Source organism: Cariama cristata, unplaced genomic scaffold (assembly GCF_000690535.1).
Source record: "Cariama cristata isolate BGI_N322 unplaced genomic scaffold, ASM69053v1 scaffold11798, whole genome shotgun sequence".
Lineage (NCBI taxonomy): Eukaryota > Metazoa > Chordata > Aves > Cariamiformes > Cariamidae > Cariama > Cariama cristata.
Genome location: NW_009629490.1, coordinates 16,821 through 43,431, shown reverse-complemented (window position 1 = coordinate 43,431; position 26,611 = coordinate 16,821). Strand labels below are relative to the sequence as shown.

General features: G+C 37.8%; 1 protein-coding gene across 1 annotated transcript in view; it reads left to right on the top strand.

The window, feature by feature from the left end:
* LOC104165532 (neurexin-1-beta) overlaps window positions 1–26,295 on the top strand; it is a gene marked incomplete at both ends in the record, with an annotated part of 124,061 nt that extends 97,766 nt beyond the window's left edge. Inside the window, 2 exons of the mRNA XM_009705182.1 lie at window positions 24,458–24,547; window positions 25,976–26,295. Of these exons, the coding sequence (XP_009703484.1) occupies window positions 24,458–24,547; window positions 25,976–26,295 (410 nt within the window). The remainder of the gene's footprint in view (window positions 1–24,457; window positions 24,548–25,975) is intronic.
* Window positions 26,296–26,611: the final 316 nt, after the last annotated feature.

The following is a 26,611-nucleotide window of genomic DNA, read 5'->3' as shown; positions in this document are numbered from 1 at the left end:
AGGACAAACTGCAGTTGAGTTCTGAAGATAGTGGCACACAGAATTTGTTTATTCTGAACATAGATTGATTTAGAAAATAGAGTGATTCCCTTGGGATGGGATTAGTGGAGTAGAAGGAGGTTGGATATTTTCTTTCAAAAAAGGAAACAAAAAATTGGAGCTAGCCATACGTTTCTCTTATGTTTCCATGCTGCTCCATCAGGTTTGGCACTCTTCATTTAATCCCTTTGTAAGCACTAGTTTCCTCACAGACTAGTATTGCTGTACCTTTTCCAAAAGATGCAAGCTTGTCCTGAAGAATATGCTGCCTTCAAGCAAGGTTACTACTGCTCTGAAGATATTAATGGCACCATGTTCAATGCTACCACTGTCATTCCAGTTCTAAAAGTAGTGTTTCTAGAAGTGACATCTTAAAGATATCGGACAACACAGTTTGGTAAATGCTCCTACATCCAATATAGATGTGCTGCTGCTGGTGGTGGTTTAGGGACTGACAGGAGTACTTGGCAGTACTAGTTAACCAGCTAACTTGTTCTTTACTCATGTTTTGGATGGAGGACATGTTGCAGTTGTACAATGTGGACTGCATTTGATCCTTTTTTGCATGAGCGAGGGCTCATTAGCTTTCATTTCAGTGCTAGAAAGAATATTCCTTTTTGCTTTGTACTTGTTTTCTGAATTGTTCCTTTCTGCATAATTCCTTAATGTGCCTGTACTACTGTACATAAGCACAAACTTATCTCTCGTACTTCTGGTTTTGGGTTGTCTTTTTTTAATTAAGAATAGAAAAAAGATTAGCAGCTTCATTAGTAAGTTCGCTATTCTTAAATATGCTGGATTTCCTTTTTTCAACAAAAAAAATATAAAAAAATTAAAAAAGTTGGTTGCCTAAAGCATACCAACTGTTCAATCCTCCTTTCTTCACAAGGAAAGATTATACTCTGAATTACACTTCTGGTTGGAGTGTCTGACTACAAGACATTGCTTGTTTGTGATCAACATTTAAAAATATTAAGTGAAGGTTTTCTGAGAGGAGTTTCTCGTCAGAAGCTGAGGACTTTCCAGTTTCATTGCCTGGGCAGCCTCCATACAGCCCCATCTAACTGCTGTGGATAATGGCACCCAAGGCTGCATTGCATCACTTGCTGGGAGGATGCAGTGGGCACCCCTGTTGGTACCCAAAGCAAGCATCTTTTGAAAAAACACTTTGGCTCTGATTGCCACAAGTCTGTGTGGGATTTGTAGGGAGTCTGAACTCAGTTCTGGGTCTCAGGAGCTGCCCAGAGTTCAATGCTTTTGCAAAAGGTTTTCTAGTTGGTGTAGCACACATGATTCTCTAATGTTGCTTTATGAGCAGTCAGAGAGGTAGACACCTTGCAAAAAATATCCTATGGCAATGGTCCATAGGGCTTCCACAGTTGCTTTGTGTGTTTTATTCTAGAGCTGCATAAAATGCAGAAATCGCCCTGGGAGATGAGTAGGATCTAACATGTTTCTCTTGTATGTCATTCTGCATCCCTCTAGACTCAAGTGTTGTGTTTTCTCTGGGCCAAGAGAGTTTGTACTTGAGTAGATGTGAAATGAGAGCGCTGTAAAAGGAAAAGAGGTGGGGGTGACCAGTGGTAGAGGATGATTATCCTTGTAAAGGTGGCTGGTTATTTTTTGGAGTATAGTGGGGAAAAATGTGTTTTAGTCCTAGACAAATGTGAAGATTTCAGTGTCCTGAAATGGCTGGATAATTTTCAGAAATGGAGGTTTAGATTAGGTACCCATGATCTTCCAGACTCCTATCAAAGTCTTTTTTTTTTTTTTTTAACTCCAAAATTTCTCTCTTGCCGTTTCTCTGAGTTCAGTGCTAGAGCTAAGAAGAGGCCCACTTCAATGTCTGCCCTTTATTAAATGTTTGTCCTGTTTTCCCACTTCCTCATTGTGCCAGTGCCTGGCCCTATGATTGAGAATGGCATATTGTAGTTTTTTGATAGCTAAGATGCCCAGATCTGTACTGGATTTTTATATTCCATCTTTCTTAACTAAATTCAATGTTATGTCTCTTTACCGAGTGATTATCATCCCTCTGCACCTTCCCAAAGAACTTTAATATTTCACATTGGCCTCTTTTTCAGATAGTGATTTCCCGTTAACTTATCTGGATGCAGCCTAATTTCCAGTCGTCTTAAACAGGAAGGAGAAAACTGCTGACACTGTGGCCAGAGTTCCTAATCAATAGACTAACCCCATTTTCCACGCAGATCCTTTCTACGCCTTATGGCTTATCTTGGCTGCTTCACAACTTAGTTTTCATTCCCCTTCCCAACTGGCCGGCTGCTGTTGTGGCGATGGGACTGCACCGTAGTAGTAACTCCAGCTACTACTGTGAACAGGCTGCTCATGTAACTTCAGTCGGGTAAGAGTTCTACACCGAAATGTAGGTTTGCTAAGAATTTTTCCTACCATTTATGGTAGGAAACCAAAGGACTTGGTAATTTGGGTCAAACTGAACTAACAATTATGGCCAAAGGTAAAAACCAAAATAAATAGAAATAGGTTTCAGTAATGTCAAAATATTAATTTCAGTATTTTCTAAATAAAATGTTCTGACTTTTCATATCAAGATTACCCAATGTTTGTAAGGGATTTAGGTAATCTGAGAACAAAGCATTTCATTTAATTTGAAGCAGCCTTTTCTTCCTTACCTGAAAGAAAATCTGTTTCAAATCAAATCAATTGGGGAAGAGGGAGGAATCTTTTTCACAGCAGTGCTCATAACCACATCTGTTTAACAAGAAAAACAATTGTATAATTTTCCTTCCTTAGTAGTGAAGAGTGTGCATTTTACTAGTCTGGGAAAGTATATCGGAACAAGCTAGATGACTTTCTAAAGCCACAATAATCACCATTTATTGTGAAGGATTTTCAGAATCACTTTTCTGTGAGTAACTCTACACTTTCTGCAGTCAAAGGGAGTTTGCCCAAAGCTGATTCTTGTAAAAAAACCACAGCACAACCAATCATTTTACCAGCAGGAACCTACTCTTCAGGACTTCCATCATAAATCAGATTGATGCAGAATTTTTGGGATATAAGATCATCTGTTAGATATTGGCCAACTGGTCTATGGTTTCAAAGCTGTTCAGGCTGCTGGGAATACTCAGCAGTTCCCGAGACCCTGGACAATACAGTCTGATGTAGGCAAATATCTAAAAGGAAGCCTTTCTGGTCATCCCTGGATCTCTGGTCAGTCGTAGAAAAGCGTAACTTAGTTGCAGCTGTCCTCACGTACCCCACGGGTCAGCAGACGTCAGGGATGTGTCTGACAGACCTAGATCTGACAGTGTGACCATCTCGCATGTGTTTTTCACACAAAAGGGATTGTCTAAAACACAGCCAGGCTACTGGAACAGACGTTATCTCTGTGATTGGGGAGTATAAATTACGATTGAGCATACACACCAAAGAAGAACCTATGTGAGAGTCCGTTTATGTTGGCAGAAGATCAGACCACAGGCTGACATGATGGTTAGTGCCAAGTACCTCTGCAATATGGCAACTGGCAGCTGAAGTTCTTGGGACTTTGGTATAATACAGAATAATTCTGCTCTGGGTTTTGGCTTTGGGTTTTTTTTGCTTTATCACCTAAGGTTAAACATCTGAGAATGCACATGTTGTCTTAGGGACTTTCTCTGGATCTTTGAGCTAAAGGTTGTTATTGTGGAACATCCAAGGGCTAGGGAAGGGGGCATCTCTTTTAAATGCTTCTCTTGGTCCCTGTATTCTCGAAAATAGACAAAGCATCTACTATCTTTTCATAGGATACGCCTGACTTTAAGATAAATGCTAAGAGTCAGCTATTACCATGTATCCTATTTAAGATAAGTGCTATCCATTTATCTTGGGTTTGTGTTCAGATTGACTGTAAAATTAACAGGAGACATTTGTGCCAGTACATTTGTTTCTCCAGAATGGATTAGTATTTCCCAAGCAATCCATGTAGTTGTTTAACTTGCATACCGTTGGCTTAGAAATACCTTCCAAATTCAAGCCCCTACAGCCACTTCTGAAGAGAATCAAAGACCTGTTTCTCAGGGATAAGCGTGGTGGCCAGGAGAGATCTTGAACTTTTTCACAAATATTTCTTTGAATATTCTAATAAAATGGACAGACAGCTTGTTATCACCACATCCATGCAAAATTGTAACGATCAAGGTGAGGTAGCAACCCAACAAGTAAATGGTCACTCAATATTTGCCTTGCCTTGCATTTGCCATAGAGTAATCTTTCAAACCTCCCTGGCCACTGTTGTTAGGACATGGAACGTTGAAGGTGTTTTCCACACTGAAATAATACAAGCTGTTTGACTCCTCTTTATTTACTTATTTGCCCAGCAACACATCATCTTTACCTTTTTTCTTACTTGGTTCCTTCTTTGGATAAAAGAATACACCTTGGTTCTCTCTCATGTGCTTTCCTTTGCTATGGTCAGAGTTTTGACACTCCTACAGTCAGGTCTGTCACCTCGATAAGTCAATCCCAATGATGGACATAGAGGATACGAAGAAAGCACTCTTCTGACGAGCTGCGAAGCTCACAGACTTGGAGCGGTCTCTCACTACTTCGTAGGGGCAACACTACCAAAACCAAAATAAAGACTACCTTTCTGCCCAGGAGGGAAATGCAATGGAAAAGACTTAAGTTTTGTTCACAGACATTAAGCTTCTGTGAAGCAGATACTGCCCAATGTCTCCTGTTTTGTAGGTCATTTTCCTGCTGTGAGAAACCAGCAGTGCCAATGAAACAAGGACATCTCATAATAGTTTGCTTCCCTTGGAGATAACAGTCTTTGGAAAGAACAGGAGGACTTCTCAGGAACTCTCCATCTGGGAATACATAGAAGATGAATTATATAGTGCAAGTGAACACTTTATGTATAAATTTATGCCTTATGTATAAAACTAGATTATAGATGTGGATCTAAAATATTTAGTCCATGGAATTAGTAAGAACAGAAAGGGAAAAATGCCAGCTAAGTCTGTAGTTCCTTGGTTACCAAGTAATGTCTCATCCTCCCAGATTTGGAAGCAAAACTCATCAATGTTCTTTATGGCCTTTCATATGTCCTTGGAGTCATGTCTCCCTTGGGTTCTGTTTATACTGAGGTCTCCATCTGGGAATGTCTGCTGGTAACTATTACAGTTAAACCTACTCTGGTTTAATTGGAGATAATAGGGCATAAAGATGAATGAGTTAACATACTTTTTTTTATTTGCACAAAGTCTTTGACAATGTTCCATATGTGAAAACATTCAGTAAGAAATTACACAACCTTGGTGGTAAAGGCAGAGCTCTTTCATGGATCAGACTCTGGCTTAGGTAGAACAGAGGCACAGATTCCCACCTAATGAAAATCAACAGAGTAAATCTATTGATTTTCAATGGAAGTATGATCGTTTAAACCTTACGTTACATACTCACTGGCACTGATTTTTTTTAAAAAAAGTTAGAAACCATACATACAGGCTGTACTAGAGAAGATTTCAAGATTACTAGAGAAGAGGAAGATTAGTGAATGAAGAATTAGAAAAATAATATATGCTTCCTTTGATAGGCAGTGAAAAAACAAAATGAAAAAATGAAAATTTAAAGGTATATAAAAAACAACAAAAAAAGACATTTTAAAACACAAGCATTTAAAACCCTCAAATTTTTACATTCCTAAAATTTAAAAATGAAAAATTTCCTCTTTTATGCAATTTATTTGCATTTTTTCTAGAGTGAGTGAATTTTTAAACTCTTCATTAGCTTAAACAGTGTTTTAATCGATCAAAGCATTTTTCATTCTTGTTTCAAAGTTAAAAAATCAACTTGCGCTGTTGGATAGGCATCATAACAGTAAAAGAAAAATTGATATATGAAAGATAATGCACACAGATGAGGTCATTTGAATTTTTATAGATAATATTTTGAATTAATTGCACTGGCTCAAGACAAAGGTTTAATGCTGTAGACTGCTCATGGATTATTTTCGTTATCAGTCAAAAAACAAGTAAGTTCTGAGAACGTTTGTAATGCTGTAGAAAATATTAATGGAACTGTATTTAAATCAATGGCCCACTTCCTCTCTAAAGGATCAGTGGTTTGGGTTTTTTTCCCCATTCCCATTTCTTTTTTTTCCCTATGTGTATTTAAAAGTTGTGTTAGTGATAGAAGAGCTTAACAAATGAGAAAGAAATGGGTCAAGTCTGCTTCTTCTCATAAATTGCTCCTCTTAGAGGGTAACTTAGGAGAAAACTCCTGCACTTAGAAATTTTCTTTCAGTTTCCAGTCCAAACACTTTCCAGTTCATCCCACTTTGTTCTTGTATGTCTTTTCACAAAATAGTTTTCTCATTTCTCTCCTTATTATAATAGCCTTTCTTTAGATGCTTTTTCGTTTTGAATCCATTTTTGAAAAGCACATGTGCCTGGAAACGGACAATAGTGAGAACACTAGGACCTCATGTAAAGACATATGAAGACATTAATGCTGAAAGTCATCTCCACTGATGTGTTCTAAGATCCTATTTTCCCTTTTCATACCTCAAAACCTGTTGGTTCAATATCATTCTGCAGCTGACTAGTATGCCCATTGAACATCTTTCCTCATGACTTCTCTCTTGTAATATCCCAGTTTACCACAAAAAAAAAGTGTGACTGGTCCTATATCTTCAGAGTGTGACCTGCACTTTGTAGTATAAGCTTTAGTGTCACTTTTGTTAACTCAGAATGTCATTGTTGCTCTTGACTGACATCTGCAGCCTCTTCAGAGTTACCAATATGTCTAGTTTTATGTCATCTGCAGATTTCATTGTGTGGTGAGATCAGTGAAGAAAATACCAAAGAAGATTAGTCCTGCAACTCATCTCGGGTACTTTCTTAGGACTTCCACCCTGGTAGTTTTCCTGTGGGAAAACCACTGATTTTCCTTACATACCTGCAGTGGCCTCAGTGGTAGCTCCTACAGCACAGTCTAACACAGGTTTCTGAGTTCGCCACGATATTCATCTTGTTAACATAGAACTTGGCATTCAGTTTATTATATTTGCTTGACTTAAGCACACGTAGATCTTCCAGCCATTCAGCTAGATGGCATCAGCTCTCCAAAATACTTGGAAAGCTTTGATAGTTCTGACTGACCTGCTACTTGAGGATTTTTGGTTTTCAAATGTAGGTAATACAGCGAGGAAAATGAGAGGCAGAATATGGTATAGTTGACACATTGGCAGGGGTGAGTGCGACAAGTAATGGCAGTTTATCATCTGTGTGAATGATTTACCAAGAAGCTGAAGAAGACACCTTAATGGAGTGGAAGTATTAGGGAGAAGGCAACTCCAATGCACTAGCTAATTCCTGGAAGGGGCTTGCATCCTGGGAAGATGGGCACCTCAAGCGTGACCTATACCAAGCTGCCCTTGTATTCAGAAGCCTGTCAATAGATACAGAAGCAGGATATCAGGCTGTGGTCTCTACATGAGAGAGAGGAGAGAGGAAGGAGGAGAGGAAAAATTCCTTATTCAATGCTATCCCTTGTTGTCTTTTTTTATTCAGTTCTTTACTGTACAATTTTAATACTCTGTTTTCCACAGTTAATCAATGATTTGCTACATGGCATCATAGCAAATGCTTTACTGAAATCCAGATAAATTAGATATACTCTATTTCCTTCATCTAGAAAATCAGTTAACTTATCAAATACAGCTATTAGATTAGTCTAACATGATTTGGTAAAGTTTTGCATTTTATCTCATTTTCCAATCACTTCTGTGTGTTTAACTCTTTTGAATTTGTTCTAAAGCACCGTGTACGGCTAAGGTCAGACTAAACAGTATGACTAGATGGCTTTTTTCCCTTTCGTATGTAAAGCCTATTACATTTTCTGTTCTCTAATACAAGAAGTAGCATGCCCCATTGGATAACTGTATTTATAAACTCCTGGCTTGTGATTTTAAAGTTCTGGGATACAGCCCATCCTTCCTCGCCTTCTGACCCCACAAATTCACTCAGAATATATATGTTGCTTTCTTCTGAGGTGTGGAGATCTCATTTTTCATAGACACGTTCCTGTCAGTCAATCCAATCTGCTCCCTTGGATCATCATCAACCTCACTGCAAAGTGACTCCCCTTCTTTCCATGATTTCTTTTTGTTTATAGTGCTTAAGAATCTCTGGCTTTTAAATTTATTTTACTTGCTTTGAAAGGTCCTTTGAGCTTGAGTTTTGGCAACTTTATTTGTATATTTATTTCTGTTTCTAATTCTGAAAGCCACTGCTTTCTTTGCTGAGCAAGTCTGGGTTTTAACCTCCTATAATATGGTCTATAACAGTGTAGTTTTTCAGCCTAGTAGGTCTCCCCTTGTATATTTTTAACCTTGCGGGTGCAAGTGTGTCCCCCCCCACCACCCAAAAAAAAAGGTGCTTTTTTTCCTTTTTTTTATAATACTTTACCTTAAACAATTTCCAAGTGTCTTTCCTGGCTGAGTCCAACCCCTCAGACTGATTACACAATCTCGTTTCCTTCATTTTATCAAATTTTGTTCTTTTGAAATCAAGCATCTGATTTACAGACTTATTTTCAGTTGTCCTTGTATTAATTTGAGTCAACTCATGATCACTCAATCAAGAAATGTTTCCTACAATTAACTTTTCTATGCTGTTTTCATTATTTATCCCAAACAAAGCTAGAATAGCATTGTTTTTTGTTTGTTTCAACTGGACAAAATCTTCAATGAGTATTGTAGGAAGCTGATATCTACCTGTATCCATACAATTATGTTCAGTTATAAGATGAATAAAAGAAGGCATTATAGCAGCAGGGAAAATAATGGCATAGAGAATTAAAAATAAGACAAGGAAGTCTGTGAAGCTCACTTCAGTGAGTTCTCCAGAGTATAGTAAGATGCAAGAAACTAATTTAGCAGGAATCAAAATAAATGAAAAATTAATCTTGGTTACTGAGCCACAAACCAGCAGTTAACTGATGGATGTAACTAGGCCAACATGCTACCTCACCTTTGCCAACATGTAACTGCACAACTGATTTCTTGCATCTTTTTCAGTATCATACAGCTCTGACTACTCTTTGGTTATGATTAAATGTATTTTTCATCATGAATCTAGGTCTCACTTTCAGTATAATTTTATTGTTCATGTGAAAGATTGATGTTAACAAAAATGGTGATTTATTTTCCCATTCTCTTTGGGTGAACCTCTGCTACAGCTTATCCAAAGTCAATGAAATATTTATTTTTAAAAAGCATTGCTGCCCTTTGAGAGATTATGAAATTGTCTATCCTGCTGTCATCTTTAAATAAAGAGCCTAGGTGATACCCAAACAAGACACTACAGTAAGTCTCTTTTCAAAAAGTGATTTCAGTGAAGTTTCCCAAATCAGCTTTATAATTTGACAGCTTATCAAGTTTTTCTGTCAGATAATGCTATATAATAATGCCTCTCTAAGTCTGCAGACAGATTTTCTTTATTCCTTTATTTTTCATCTCGGATATCCTGGTGAAATACAAAGGCTCATCCCTTCTTAGGCTTGATAGATCCTGTAATTAAATTCGAATCTTGATAAAATGTGTGGCACGGTTGTCATTACTTGATCACAGAAGGTATAACACCCTTCAGTTAAATACAGCAAGGTGGCACAATGCATTTTAGGAGGAGAAAGAAAATGTCACATGAGCAGTGATTCAGAAAAAGGTGTTCTAAAATACTGAAAGAAACAGGTATCTGCTCTTCTTATGTCTTATGGCAAAGGATGGTGCCCATACCTGCTTACCACAATTAGGCACAGGGTGATCTGGAAATGGAATTTCTGAAGAAGAGCAGAAGCTGTGGGGATTCAAGTTAGAGGAAGAAAGTGGGAGTGAAAACAGATCTCATTCTGAGACTGGCAAATCTGCCACAACTGGTCCCATTCACCTCTTCAGGAAGGCCATTATCTGTTAACAATCCCACTAAAAGCCAGATCACAAAAGATGAAACATTGCCACTATGAAAGGATTCTTTTTTTGCATGCTTTTGCACACTTTTATTTGGTTTGACATACGTTTTCCATGCAACCTGCAGTATCACAACTTATCCAATGTAGTAGGCTAAGTTCAAAATGGAGGATTAACGTGGTGTTGGTTAAAAGAAAATGATTCAATCAAATTCTTTACTAAGGAATTTTAGCTACTAAGTAGCTTCCTTAACAATACAATGCTGATATCTGTGATAGAATCAATGTCTTAAAAGATATTTGTCATTCTCCTTTTCTTTCCCAGTGGCAGGACCATGTTGTCAATGCAAAGTTTTGGAACACCAGATCCCTTTCTTTCTCTTTCCCTTCAGCCTGCCCTCTAGTATGTTCATAGCTGTCTCCTTCAAAATTACACAAGACTTTAGGTAACGTGTCGCTCACTAAACCAAACTGATATCCACTGACTTCAGCCAAATTACTTTTGTGTAGCACTTAAGTTGGTGCGGTTGTGACCATGCCCCTCGCTTTAGATGCCTTACTTGATGGGTGTACACACGCGTTTGCTCTAAGACTGTTATGAATGCTCCCGTGGCTGATCGAGCATGCAAGAGAAGAGTAGGATAGCGTACTTCTGCCGTGTGTCCCTTCTGCGATGCAGTTTGTTTCCATTAGCTGCTGGAGCAACCCTGAAGTCAGTCTGAAATGGGAGCCTTTCTCAGGACAGAACAAATCAATGCGGTGTTGAGCCTTCCAACCAGACAATCTGTCATATGGAAAACAAAATGAATTTCTCTGCAGTGCTATTGTGTTTTAGGTGCTCTTGGAAGATGAGGTTTTTTTTTTTTATTTGGGGCACATTTGTGCATGTGTTCCCAGATATATTTTACTGGTGGTGTGAGGTGTGACAGCAGAATAGTACTTTATGTCTTCAGGATAGGAACTTCTATTAAACTAACTAATTCAGAAGCAGTTGCTATAATTCATACTGCAGCAGGGAAAACGGCAACCTGCTCTGTCCTAGATATATTTTCAAGAGACTGAACTGCATTAACCAGGTATCCAGGAGCACACAAATCATTGCCGTCTTGAACGTATGAGTATGTACATGCATTAGACTCTTTCTTCCCTTTGTGTACCATGTGAACACAGGAGAGAATCTCTTCACCCACCTCTTCATCCCGCAGTGGGGTTGGCTTTCAGCAGTCTTAAGCCCTGTTGGTTAAAAAAAAAAAAAAAAAAAAAGATAACATCTTGAAACTGCAGTGTCTACTCTGTCCAAATAAATTTTTCTTTAATACTTCGTATTTGAGATTAATGGCAGCTTGGTTGTAACCAATTCTACTGGACTGTTGTATGATATCATGCATTTAAAAATAAGTTCAGAGTCTTCCAGGAGTGTTCAAAGAGCTACCTTGACCCTAGAAAGGTGTAGGTAAACCGGAGGGTCTTTTTTGCACTCCATCATACCTGTCAGAAAAAGACTCAAAAGCTTGTATGATTTATATAACCTAGAACCCTTATGAGCTTCACGAGTCAGATTCTGTAATATATACCATTTCAAATTAATCTGAAGCAGAAACTGAACATCCATCGCTGTATCAGAAGCACAAACCATTGTGAAACGACATCCTGATTTCAACCCTTTACAAGCAGAAGTTAACTGAATTAAAGGCAGAGAAATTATGCTTTTACAAATTGATTTAATTGAGATGTGAATGGTTTATTTTCCTCAGTGGACTATTACTAAGGAGTTAAATGGCCTTTCTGGTGCAGCATTGAGTTTAGTGGACATTAAAAAAAAAAAGAATGAAACACAATATTGTCAGGGTTACGTACACATAAAGAAATTTTGATTTTCCTGGTTTACACAACTGATGGGCATTAATAGACTACTGGTTTAAAATTTTAAAATTATGGTTGCACAATAGGGAAGGAAGAATAAATACGCCCATTTCAAAAGAACAAACGCTATTAAAAGTTTACCTGTAGCTGGGTATAGGGCTAAGTCTTGAAAATATGCTCTCGTTTTCAGAGCACAGCAATTGCCTCGCAGCAGTTTTCAACCAAAGGATTCTTGAGCATCTCACCTTCGGGTCCTAGTCCTGTAGTTTTGTCTCATGCAAATTCATGTGCGTGTTTTTTTTCTCCGAACTAAAATACAAACTCTGACTGAAGGCAGTGCTATGGTTTCACCGTCAGTTCCAAAAAGCTGTGGTAGGATAAAGTACACCTGAAGGATTTGGACAGAGAAGTTTCAGGCTAAGTTTCAGAGTTCCTCCTCCCCTTTTTCACTTCTCTGGTGCTCGTAGGTATTCTGTGTGTATAAATCACCCTTTATGAGCCAAATTAGCACCCACAGAGGTGCAGCACTGCAGTGTTCAGTGTTGCAGTGACTTTGGGGAGCCTGCATATCACAGCCACACATCTCATGGTCACTCCCAAAGCCGATGGATACTCTTTTAGGCATTGGAACGGGCTCCCCAGGGAGGTGGTGGACTCACCATCCCTGGAGGTGTTCAAAAAACATTTAGATGTGGCGCTTCAAGACATGGTTTAGTGGGCATGGTGGCACCAGGTATATGGTTGGACTTGATTATCTTTGAGGTCTCTTCCAAGCATAATGATTCTATGATTTAAAGAAAGTTGGAGAAAGCACTGCAGCAGTGCTAAATGCCAAGGTGTGGGTCTAAGAGGAAGGAGTGAAGGTTACGAGAGTGTAGACAACATCCTCGAAATGTACAATTCTGAGAAGTCACTTGGGGGGGGGTGTCTCATCTTCCAGGTTCCTCCGTATGAAATATCTTGTGATGCTGTGACAAAGAAATCTATGGAAATCAGTTTGTGGGTACAAAAGGCTAAAATAGAAGAATTAGGGAAGATTTTACCACCCTTTAGAGCACTTTGAAACCAACTCTGGAACAGGTATCAAAATCTGTACCTAGGGTCTGCGGTCCTATGGTTAAAAAAAAAATAAATCAGTGTGTGTGTAACAAGAGCCCAAAAGGGGTGCTATCTCAACTGATTTCCAGTGTCAAAAAGAAAACTATGCAGTGACTTGATTACAGTATAAGTACTTTCAGGCGGAGAAAACACTAGATGTTCACAGTGTTCTTTAGGTGCTCCTAGAAAGCCATAACCAGAAGTAAGAAATTCATGCAAGAAACAGAGCACATGATTTCAACAATGGGCCTTGGAATTCACGGCTGAGCGATTTGCATCTGCTGTGTGTCATCACGTCAGGAGAAGATATTTTCCTGGAAGATCTGTTTGAGCCCGTTACAGGTTACGAATTAACCAAAGAATAGTTTTAGGGCTGAATACAAGATCAAGTGGATCAATAGTCATATCCTGTGATACGCAGATGAGATTATGCCTATGTCTATACTAGGAGTGTATTATCAATATAAGAATAATGCTATGGTAGCATTGTGTCCATAATGCAGATATAACTATACCTCCCCAGGAATTAACCAAGTCAGACCAGAAAAAGAAATATTTCCAGGTATAACTTCTATATCCAGCAACATTACTGTGCTAAACAGCAGCTATACAATGCCTTAAACGTGTTGGTCTTATTGCATTAAACTGAGAATGTGCGTGCAAAAGAGCAGAAAGAGCATACTGAAAATATTACCACAATCCTAATGTATCATTTATCTTTCTCAGCTTTGTGTATTTATACATCCATAAATCCTGGCAGCTAGGAAAATGATTATTAGTTAGCTGCTTGCTTAGCCATTCTATCTGATATCTCACAGTTTGTTACATATATTTTTTCCGGTAGCTGACTTTAGCTAAAGAGCATTCTACGGAGTAAACCTGCGTGCAGCTTTTCCAGCTGAGCTGGAGAGATGAGCCATGTTGCAGGAGCCTGTCAAAAATAATCTGCCCTCTGTACACTTCCCTTATCTGCCATTGCTCTGTGGACATGAGCACCATGGGTGTTCTGTGCAGAAAACAAAATGGGATGTTACTCCAGTCTTTGTCAGAAACCGTGTTTTGGCGTTGTGCTTTATTGATGGTAACAATCCATCCTGGCAGTTAGACATCTTTTAATCTTAATTGAATTTACTTCAGCCTTAGCCATGGAAGTTTGTTCATAAGTTCTAGTGTTCTAATTTAGAAGCAGTGGCAAATCCATGGACATATTGATAAAAGCAAAGATGATAGGCAGTTTTCTTCTCCCATCTAAACTATTGATTCCATGGCAATGCTTTCCTGGGTGATGGTGGACAGTGGATTGATGGAATGATGCAGTCCTTTCTTCTTAGAGTCCTGAATGTTGTCTTGAAATACGCTTATTAAGCTGAAATGCATTAATATTTTATTAGTAAGTCATCTGCACATTTTAGCTGTTAGTCTATTATCTACTTAGCATTAGAAGCTTATTTAATACTTCATCATTCTCAGTACTGTCATTTAAAAATAAAAATAATTTAAATAGCATGTTGCATTGTATTTGCATTATATTTTAATAATGCATTAGTCCTCCATTTGAGAAGCTACTAGAATTCATAAAGCTGGAAAGATTATAATATTCTTACCTAATTTCTTCAACATAGTGGGTTCCAGTATGTTTTTAAAAGGTCAAGTGGTTTCCTGAGAAAGTGGATGTATAAATTGTGCTAGCAGAGCTTATTTTCTTTCAAAAGTTGTTCTTTTCCCTATTTAACATTTCATAAGTGTTTTGAAATAGAAGTCGAGTCTACTTTTTGGATATTGCATCAGCAAACAGATTTTTGTAGAAGAAAATGAAAAATTAAACATATTGATAGCTGACTAGCAATTACATATTTTCTTGCTAATTTATGTATGCTTAATAGTTCAAGATTGATTGTTTTCTTCATTCTGGTGTTTCAACTCAGATTAACTCTGAAAATCAAGCCAATAAATCCAGACCTGCATGAAAGTTAGCTGCCAGCTTTGCATTGTCTGTCTACAATGTGGCCTTGTTAACTTTAAAACAGAGTAGCTCCTTATATGAAAGTGTGTTCTCGGCAAAAGCTTAAAGAATTGGGATATCTAGATTTAGCGGGTGCAGGTCAGATCCATACGTATTAGATTTGATATTGGAGTTGGTGGTCTTCTCTTCTAGTTGCCCAAGACTGCCTTGACACTAGCTGTCATCTGAAAACATCCAAGAGTTCTGTAGCCTTTTAAGGCCATGATTTAGCAAGGCACTTGAGAATTGCTTCTGTGGTTGATGTTCAGGGTATCTTTAAGGGCTTTTGCAGAACAGGGTGCACCGAAATGGACTCTCCACAGGAGTGGTTGGTGACAAGACTAACAGCCTCTTTCACAGCTATCCCCCCTCATGGGCGCTTTATTTCTCCCATATTTACATGGAGAATACGAGAAGTCACGAAGCACAGATTTCAGGAAAGTGATAAGTATGTTACGGTAACCATCTTTCCTCTCCCTTGAGAACTTCCTAAATCATAAAAGAAGGAAACTATAGAAAAGTTTTGGACATAGAAATCCAGAGTATTTGAAGCAATGCAGTTTTCAATTTTCTGCAAAATAAAATGTTTCACAACAATTCTCAGTCTTCTAAGTTAGACTACACAAAAAACTCAGGTGAAACATAATCACAAGGGGAAAATACTTAGCTAATTGGAAATACTTTGTAGATTTAAAAAAATAAAAAGAGCTGTATTTCATAAAAAGTAATAGTGATGTGCTGCATATCACAGATTAATTTAAATGGAAAATATTAGTGACGCTTTTTTAATGTTTAATTAGGGAATCAGATTATTTCACCTTTTAACAGATAAATCTAAATCACTGCTGGGAGTCTACCCACGGCCATTATGCTGTTGCGTGGTGGACGGCTCATTATGGTTCTGCAGTCCTAAAGCACTCCTCTGCTTTCATCTCAGTGAGCATCTGTTTCTATTATTTACAGTTTCTGTTTCTATGTCTTGCCAAAAGCGTTAAAAACCCCCTATATGTACAAGTTTAAACCTTTCCATTTGAAATAGATTATTCTTTTATAGTAAAATGTCTGCAAGGCATAAATACACAAATTGAAATGCCACTTTTAGACAGAACTGAAAGTCTGGAGCTTGCTTTGGCCAAGGGCTACTTTTTTTGCTGCGCTGCTGACACAGAACAGATTTTTATCTCTTAAATGCCATTTTCTATCTGTATGGGTGCATTTGGTTTCTTCTGCTTGGCAAAGGCTTGTCCAAATAATGACCTCACTTTTGATGTTTCCATTGGCTTGTGTGTAATCATGCATATCCCTAGAAGAATGAGCTGACGCCGCCTCGACAGATGAAGTGAGTGTGACCAAGCACCTGTGTGGTCCAGGCATAGTGGTGGTTAAATCTAGCATTTTCGTGCTTTGTGAAAGAACGTGAAATCAACGTTTTTAATATTTGCTGTTGCAGTCAAGTTAGTTTGTGTGCTGTTGATGAGGGTTGATTCTGATTGCCTTGGATTTCTTAAGTTTTTTATGTCTCTGGTCATGTAATGAGCATGAAATTATCCTCACTGCGCCCTGCATTGCCTCCAAACAGCCTGCTAGAGCAATTCCATTGCAGTAGCTTTGGCGATCACAACTGAAGGCAAAACTCTATTTTCTCTTATAAATCACAGAACAAAGGGCAGAATTTAACCCCAGAAGATATTTTTTTTTAATTGTTTCAGATAACTTCTTTTGTTGCAAATGGTCCAGAAATAATATATGGAAAAAATACATAGAATTTCCCTAAGCCTTTCACTGACTACAATAAAAAGCAATGATACGAGCAATGACCTTTTGACAGTTTGTCCTATTCTGTCCTCGGAATTGCAGTGTGATTAAACTTAATTAGGAGGCTTGCACACAGTTAATAAGACCTTTCTTATTGATGGTTTCTACCTGAATACTGGGTACTCATGGGGCTACACACCAATAGAAATTTAAGAGCTGAGCATGGTGTTTTCCGTTTGCCATTGTTCATTTATATAATGTGAGTATTATTTCTGTCAAGAGACTTTCTATATAGCAGCTCTTTGCTAACATGAAATGAAGATCATCCAGATTGCTACCTGGGCGAAAGTCAGAAGAGCACATTCAGTAGCTGCTATCTCAGACCTCACTAATTTTAGATACAGTAGGGTTGAAATATTCTCCATTTTCTAGCTGTTGAAAACCTATTGAATAAGAAACTGCTTACAGTCAACTTCTAGTTAAATTTCTATAGGAAAAATAACCTTAAATGCTGTGACATTATGATTTAGAAACAGTTCAGAGTCCTTTTACCTTGGAGAACTGCAAAACGTCACTTTTGGAGTGATGTGAGACATAGTACCGTACTTATAACAATTCATTTTTTATACTTTAATCTTCCTCTTTAATGATTTCTATCAATTTTCCTGCCTATTTTAGCGGCAGCCATACAATATTAGCTCCTTAAATGCTGCACAGGCAGTACAAAGGATCTTTTTAAAACTTCTGATAACAAAATATGACCTTTAATTTATCAGACAAGTCCTATGTTTTCTTATCTCCTTCTTGTTGCTTTTCATCTTCTCTTGCTTGCTTTTGATATAATACACCAATCTTTCAAAGTAAGCAATCCAACACTGCACAAACCGAGACAGATATTGCATTATAGTGAGGAAGTGAGAGTCAGGAAGAGCACACTCTTCGTTTAATTACTAATTAAGCCAGTGAAAAATAATCAAAAACAAAACAGGGCGGAAGGTAGTTGATTTGAAGTGAAGGTTCAGATGTCCCTGAGAGGTTAATGAGAGTTCTCAGTTTTATCTTGTAGAAAGTTGTAAAAATATGATTTAGTTTGTCAGGTATGCAAGCATGAAACAAGGAGCTTACAGGTGAACATAAGGTCTTTGGGTACGCTCTGTCATATCAGTGGAATGGGAATCAACTTCCACATACATCTTTCAATAAATTTGGTACTTGTGTTCTTTAAGGCACCCTAAGTTTTGCTCTGTGTTTAGCAGTGTTATAAGCCACCGATGAGAGACTTCACTCTGCTATGAAGACTGCTGTCAGTCATTCTGGGAGCAGAATATTCTCTTGGGGTACTTAATATTCGTTATGAGGAATTTGGGAGTCCCTGTAGGGTGAAAAGGGCCATATTACGTTATGACCATTCAATATGAACTTGCCAGGTTTGATACTTTGAAGTTTGGAGAAGTCATACTTCATGACGGTTTCTGTTTTTTATAGGTTAGCTCTTCTGGAATAAGGTAAGGCACTGTTGAGTTGCTCTCTTACTTATTTGCTACAGGTTCTTTCTCTAACTTTAGAGTTTCTTTGCACTTTTGTCTTCTCACCGAGCTGATGGTAAGGTTTGTTCAAGATATCCAATGGGAAAAAATACACACCCTAGAACTGTGTGTCTACTTTCCCTTTGAACACTGGAGAAGGCCCAAGTCAGCCTTCTGGATATGTAACTCCTCATACAATAGTCTTCAAGGCTGACCACTGTATCCTACTCCACCTCTCCCAACTGCTAATCCTACGCGTTGTAACAGGTAGAGCTGGTGTATTTTAGCAACAGAAGAAGACACGCAGCTTCATCTGATCCATCCTGAACTCATTCCTGGATCAAACACCAGATAGCCAAGTCAGTGCTCAGCAAAAATATAGGTCAGGGCAGTGTCAGCATCCCCCATAAACACAGTGATGTCCTGGGATGGACCTGGACCTCTTGTCCTCTGCCCTGTGCAAGCCGGTCTCATGCCTGTATATCCTGGACCCAGGGCGTTGTGATGGAAAAGGTGATCTTGTCTTTGCAGGCATAAAGGCAAGCTTACTGATGGCTGCTGAGGACAAGATGCTTGTGGGTAGTAGTAGGGCTATTTATGAAGGCAACAGGCAGGATCAGATGATGAGATGTGCTGCAGAGTATTTAGGAGCCAAGTTTGTTAGGAGCAAGACTTGCTAGAGGTCTACAGCGGCAGGTGAAGTAAGGTTATGCCCTAGCACACCCTACTCATACATGGAAAGTCTGGGAACATGCTCGGGGTCTGCACATACATGTGGGTGGGGAGCCCCCTGGCTAGGTCACCAATCTTAAGGGGTCTTTGGTCAAACAGAGCAGTGTAGACATAGCCACTGAGTTCCTTAGATGACAGTTAAAGATTATTTAAATTTGAATCTTAATATAGCTTTAGAGAACATCTGTATATTGGCTCTTTGAAATGCATTACAGTCTGAATCTCTTGTATTGTTAACATCAGTTTACATTGTGACTGTGATGACACTGAAAGCATCCACGTCTGGCTGAGATACGGACCTGGTGTGAACACCAGCATGACAAAATTATGTGCAAGTCATGTAGAAATTTGTGCTTGCAACTGATAGCACTTAAAATATCGCTCCCTCTTTTGCCGGGAAGAGGCAATTTGCCCATGCAAAATCATCTGTTGTATAAATGTTAGACCACAGTCTTTGCATCTCCAGTTTATTCCAACATTAACAGATATTGGTATACACAAGTGTGTGTGCACAGTAGTAGTAATAGATGATTCAAAAGAGCTTTAATATGGGCCATTACTGAGATTGTGCTTTCATTTCCTAGCCTGGCCACATGAGACACTATGTGGACTGTTTGCCCCTGGACCACAGAGCTGCTGTGGCTTCCTCTCATGCCGTGCAGTTGATGCTTCCATCAGGTTTCATCCTTAACTGCATATGGAGGAATGATGTGGGTCTCTGCCTTCCTCTTGGAGATGCCAGGGGAGTCATGATTGAGAAACAGCGGTGCTGAGATCATGATCAGCAAAACTAGGGAGAGGGGGATTGTTTGTAAATGGGGATAGACCTTGGTTTCATCACTTTGTTATTTATTTCCCTAGCAGATCACTGAGACTAACAAGGTGAATTTGTATTCTGTTAAAGGGTTTGTTTCAAAGAAAATATTCTCTAGCCTAGGTTGTTCTTCACAGACTCTCAATTTTCAACCTTCTTACTTATTCTCTTTCAAGGATGCTGCTATTTCACATCAATAACTGACACCTTTATTTCAGAGAATAAAATAGAATTACACTCCAGCACTGACAATATAATAAATCAGGAGGGATAAAATACATATTAGTGAAGTTCACATAGTTGGTTTGTCCCAGCTGACCTATAGATATAAAGGTATGATTAAAGTTTTTTTTGGACTGCTTCTTCTCAATCTTGCCACAAGATTTAACTCTGACTCAAAGATTTGACCTTTGCTGCTCCTCTCTGCTTACCTTGATTCTTTGGAATTATTGTTATTCCCTTGAAGCCTTTCTGTCCGTACAGAATTAACAGTGTGTTGTGACAAAATATTATCTATTTGGCCGAAGAATGAAGCCATCTAGAATGCAATCAGGTTAGATAAAGTCATGGTGCACATCCTGAGTGAATCATTTCTACCCAGCTTTTTTAATCAAAGAAATCTCGCCATATAACCAGGAAGAATCATGCTGGATAGTCACATCGCTGTCTACAATTAAACCTTAGGCATATCAGTTGTTTTTTATGAGTTATGGTTGAAAAGCATGCCTGGTAGAGCACTTAATCTTTCAGATGGGTAACAGAAATAAAATTTCAAAGCCACAGGTTTATTTAGAGTATGAAAATTTTTATTAACCTTCTTGGAAGTGTTTTTACTGAAGAAGTTCCTTGTGGTTCACCGTATTGATAAAAACAAGCATAAATAAAGGAAGTAACATGCACTGATTACTCCTGAGAAAAACAATGTGCGGTATTTATGTTTTTCTTACTGGGAATTAGATTACGAGATGAAGTAAATGCACACAGTTTTACCGAATTCAGTGGGGCCATCCAGATTTGTTGTAGCTGAGTCTATGACCCAAACCAGCTGTTTGGGAAGAAGCAGTTATTGAAAAGGTGTGTGTTTTTTCATGATGTAATAATAGGATGTTTGTTGTTTTTAATACAGTTTCCATTATTTTCAATGCTACATATAATCTTTTTTTTAATGTAGCTGTTAAGTTACCCATATATCTACTAGTTTCATCATTACTGAACCTATGTGTTCCCCTTGAAACTAAATCTGGATAAGTTCCACGCCATTTCCCCCTAGCTCTTCCATTTATATTTTATACTAGAAGAACTGAAGCTAATGTAATAGTGTCAAATTGAGATGCATTTGACAATGCACTTTTCCTCCAATGAGGGATGGGCTAATGTAATCAGCAATTATTTTTTTGTGTGACCTTTACAAATCAAATGGTTATTTCCTTGCTTTTTATTTGTATTTTGCTCCCAGTGGTGCAAGACAGCTGCAGTTAGTAAAAAACATAATTTATAGATAGAATCACATTATAATAGGGTGCAATATTGTCAAAAAACATACATATTGCATGGACTTTTTAATGAAATAATTCAAAGAAATGTTTAAGCTGGCCAAGACTAAATTTATGCTGTTAATTCCCAGAGGAGTTTCCACGATCACCATAGAGATGTCCTGGAGCAGCTGCCAAGTAATGAAAGTGGAGACAGCTGTAAACCTTGTCTAGGATAAATCCCATGTTAGTAATGGAATTAAAGTAGAGAGATACCACAGCGTTAGGGATCCAGACTGGTGACTGCAGAGCATCCTTCTACCAAGTGCGTCTGAATTACACCCACTACTTGAATGAAAATCAGAGTTTATGCCTTCCCAACATACGCAGTTGTGAACGCTGTTTCATTTTGACATGGCTGTGTGGTTCTTCTGAGGTCTAGGGAGCATCTCTTCATGAAAGGCATCCAGTGAGTACCAGTGGGTGAATCTGACGAGTGAATGATGATCTACGTCCATGAGACTTCTTCAGAATCATAGAATCATTATGGTTGGAAGAGACCTCAAAGATGATCAAGTCCAACTGTAAAATTTCCATTGCATTAATAGATTCCTTATGCCTGCAAACCTCTTCTGAACAATTTAGCCTTTTCTTATACATGACATAGAAGAATCCAGCCTACTCCCACCCTCACCCTTTTTTTTTTTATATATAGATAATGAAAAAAAACCCCATACCTAACAGAACCAAAATCTCATGATTCATTTGTTTTAAGTAAGGAAACCTTTTGGAAATGGGAAATTCTCTCACTCAGTGAATCAACTGATAATGCCTCAATAAAAGCCATAGAAACATCTTATTGAAAAGCTAAACATAAGTGTTAAAAGTAACTGGCTGTCAGGGAATATAAATTATTAACTCATTGGTATATATGTAATTTTTTTTAATTGAAGATAACATGGAGGATCACATACTTTGTTCCCATGTTGATCACATGATATTTCTCATGTTTTTCCTGTACTTCTCAAATTTCCATTTAGTCACAGGGAGTTTGTTGTAAGTGAAGGAGGCCGCAATGAAGAGCAGTAATTTTAAAGATCATAACAGGAAAAAAAAATTTAAGACTTTCTGTATTCTCACAACATCACAAGAGTTGTGTTCTGAAGCCTTTTATTCTAAATTTTCAGTTTCTTGGAAGGGCAGAAAAGGGAAAGTTTCAGTAAAATATTGTTTTATGGAGAATGATTCTGAAAGTTGAGAACAGAGCAAAATGTGCATATGGAAAAAAATATTTTTATATATATACCCACACACTTTTTAATATTGACATGTATATAGAAGTTCACATAGCGTATTTGCCCAAAGAAGTTGTGGAACCAACTTCTGTGTTTTTCCAGAGCAGCTGTGGATGCCTCATCATTGGAAGTTTTCAACGTCAGGTTGAATGGGCTTTGAGCAACCTGGTCTAGTAAAAGATGTCCTTGCCCTATGGCAGGGGGGTTGGACTAGCTGATCTTCAAATGTCCCTTCTAACCCAAAGCATTTTATGATTCTGCACTGGAAAGTGAATAGGAAAAGGACATCCTCTCAAAAGAAAATACATTAGCTTCTGGCATAGTGAACTATGTCCGTGCTAGGCCAAATGAGGGAGACATGAAACATGGAAAGTAGCAGTTCATGTCACTGCAGAATAAGTATCTGCATAAAACCGCCATGGGTTTTGGCACAGAAGCTGTTACTCTTGCTATTTCTGGGGGCTACGGTACTGATTCTTCCCTGCCAGCCTGTTATGGCTTGTGATTCTGACAGTGGGGATAATTGTCTGACAACTAGAACATTGATTTTCTGAATTTGGATAATACTTTGGTTTGATAATCAGCAGTAGCATCCTTCTAGCTCAAGACAATGTATTTCTGAGAGTTCTGTGGGCTACTGCATCCTGTACTTACATTTCCACTGCAGATACAGGACTTGGTTCATTGGTGGGTTTTGAAGTCAAAGACAGTATGCATGTTTGAGCTAGTAAGATTGGATTCAGACCGGAATTAGGAATGATTACTTTTTACCCATCTGGTTCCTCTGATCTCTCAGGTTCTTTACTAATATGAATCAACACAATGGAAGAAAAAGTTATTGTTGGTCTAAAACACTACTGCCACCAAAAACTTGTACATTGAAGGAAATATTTAGGTTTACTATTCCCCTAAGAAAAGTTTTAAGTAGAAGACATGGTTTTCTTAGGGATCACACTTGTATCATTCAAACACAAAAAGCTATCATTAGAAATACTTTAAGTGCTTTGCTAATTATTCCTTGTTGTCTGATATTTTTCTGACTGTACCAGCCTTACATTATCTCATTGTTTTACTTAAAGAAGTCAAAAATCTCTGCACAGACTGAGAATAGATACGGTTTGCAAATATGACAAGCTTGTGTTTTGCATTGCCGAGTTCTGGTTAGCTCTTAATTTACGAAATGCCACTACACATGGCCTCTTGCCAAATTTTAAAGCGCTTCCATGTTTCAGAACCAGGCAACCTTTCAGCAAGTCACTTTTGTCAAAGCCTTGGTGTTCCTTCAAGACATTGTCAACGTGTCCTATGAGAATGTACAAATGGTGAATACCTTGGTCTGTTCTGTACCGTATATTTGAATCTGTGGAATTTATTTAAATGAAGTGAAGAAGAATGTGTTTTTTCTGATTAGGAAATAAGTTACAGTAGGTCTATTGCTATACAGCAGAAGTAAGTGTGCCTTAGATAGTGATTAAGAGTTGTATTCTTCTTCTTCTTTAAATGACTAACTTGGAGTGAGAGGTTGGATGTCTTTTGAAAACTTAAACCTGTTTCACCTGAACATGTTTAACTAGTTAATAAGAAACATCAAAAAAGACAAAACCCTGAGGTCAATGATCATTTTTTGTAAAGCCATTCGATGATGTTTAAATTTGTTTTTGGGGTCTGTCTATAACATAAGTTTAATAACCTAGCTCAAATGCAGATTTCTAATTTTCAATTAACATAGGAATAATTTTGTTTGCTAAAATAAAATAAATGAATGAATGAAAAGTCTGAACCATGAAATGTTCTAGGTAGCACTTTTTAAAATTCCAAATTTCAAAAAATCATGTGGCAACTGTATAGCTCAAGCTTTAAGTATTAACTTTTAACCTTTGACCTTACAGATTTTAACCAATGAAATGTCTCTTTAAACTTTAAAGGAAACAATGATAACGAGCGCCTGGCGATTGCTAGACAGCGAATTCCATATCGACTTGGTCGAGTAGTTGATGAATGGCTACTCGACAAAGGTAAAAAACATTGATTAAAACTTCAAATAAAAAAATAATTTGAACATAACCAAGTAGTACTTCATTGTAACACTAATAAACATAAAAAATAAATTTCAGTAAAACTAAATTAAAAACAAATTTAAAAAAGTAAAATATAGAGTAATATTTGCGTACCTTGTATAATAATTTCTATACATTTCTAGAAGTACCAGCTGTTTAATAATCTTACCCTGTTAACTTAAGGTTAAAGGGACTGTTAAATATAATCCACTAAATCTATGAAGGTACTCATAGCAAACATTAACCAAAAATTATAAATCATTCATAGATTATATTACATGTTGCAGCATCTAAATTATTAACTAAAAATATATGTAGTTATGATATCTTCATTATGGTCCTGAAAAAAAATTTGTTTAAACTGTAGGTATCTTAAATAGTGGGCAATATGAATTGCCAATCAAAATGAAGTCCCTTTAACGTTTGCAACCTTCTAAGGGGATTTTGGAACAAACACTAATTAAACCAGAACTTAAAGTTGTGTGCATGCTTTTTGTGAGCAGAAACCAATCTGCTAAAGTGACTATTCTATTTACTAAGAGTGGTACTGTTGCTGAGGATTTCTCTGTTTAATGGAAATGTGCCATGATTTCTCCATCGGTATGTGTATCATTTCTGAAGCCGCTTTTACATCTAAAATCTTATAGTTTAATTGATAGCCTTGCTGAAAGCCAATCAGACATCTATTTTTGAATCTGCCTCTGAGATACTCAGCGTGAACCATGTGTTTCTTTTCAGTGTGTACGTTGAAGGAAAATAAACATTGAAATACAAAAAGGAAACATTTAATTAAAAATGTAAACATTTTATTGAGTTACATAGAGATATGACAGATTACTGCATAACATGTTCTTTAAAATTCACTTGACCTAGTGACTCGTTGGCATATATATAAACTCTCTCTGTGTGTATATACATATTTGTATATGTCTATACATACATAAATTCACTTACAGCTATAGGCCCTATGCTGTATTGCGTGGAAAAAAACTTTGAAATGTTGGCAGACTTGAAGAAAAAGTAATCTTAAGGAATTAGAAACCTGGCATTCTTGACACACACCAAAAAGCTTAACACTGCTTTCAGGTAAAAGGGAGAGGGGTATCATCTGTAGTACTCAACACATTTGCAAATCTATTTGATTGGCCTTTTAGCAAAAAAAAAAAAATAAAAATCCCAAAATGTGGTAAATTAAGAAAAATGCACATGCTCTCAAAATTTATGCATTTCATGGACACCTCATTAAAAAGCAATGAATTATGAGTGAAATCCTTTTCTTATAGTTTATTGCTCTCATTATTCACCCCATGACAATCTGTTATCACTTGTGTAGAGTACAGTGTTCCCAGTCAACATTTTTGCATGTATATAATATTATCTTCACAGGGCGTCAGCTCACAATCTTCAATAGCCAAGCAACCATAAAAATTGGAGGCAAGGAACGTGGCCACCCTTTCCAAGGCCAGCTCTCTGGTCTTTACTACAATGGCTTGAAAGTTCTGAATATGGCAGCAGAAAATGATGCCAACATCGTGATAGAAGGAAATGTGAGACTTGTTGGTGAAGTGCCTTCCTCTATGACAACCGAGTCCACAGCCACAGCGATGCAGTCTGAGATGTCCACCTCAGTCATGGAAACCACCACCACTTTGGCCACGAGCACCGCTCGAAGAGGAAAGACCCCGACAAAAGAACCTATTGGTCAGGTTAGTTGGCTTCCTTGCCTTTTGCAAATATTCCCCTGTCTTTGAGTGTGGATTCCTATATCGCGTTCACTCGGCAGATGAAATTGTTCCTGTTGAACAAATGCATGGATTGCACATAAAAGTTCTGTACTGTCCATGGCTCATGGATATGACGTTGATGAGCATTTAGAGGGAAAGTAAGGACTTTGCTGCTCTTCTAAATTAGACAAACTTACCAGTTCAGTTTTTTCTTGTGCTGAGTTTTATTGCTCTGTCGTCCTTCCTCATAGTGGTGCATATTTAAAAAATTCTGTCTTCCTTTGATGGCTTATATCGA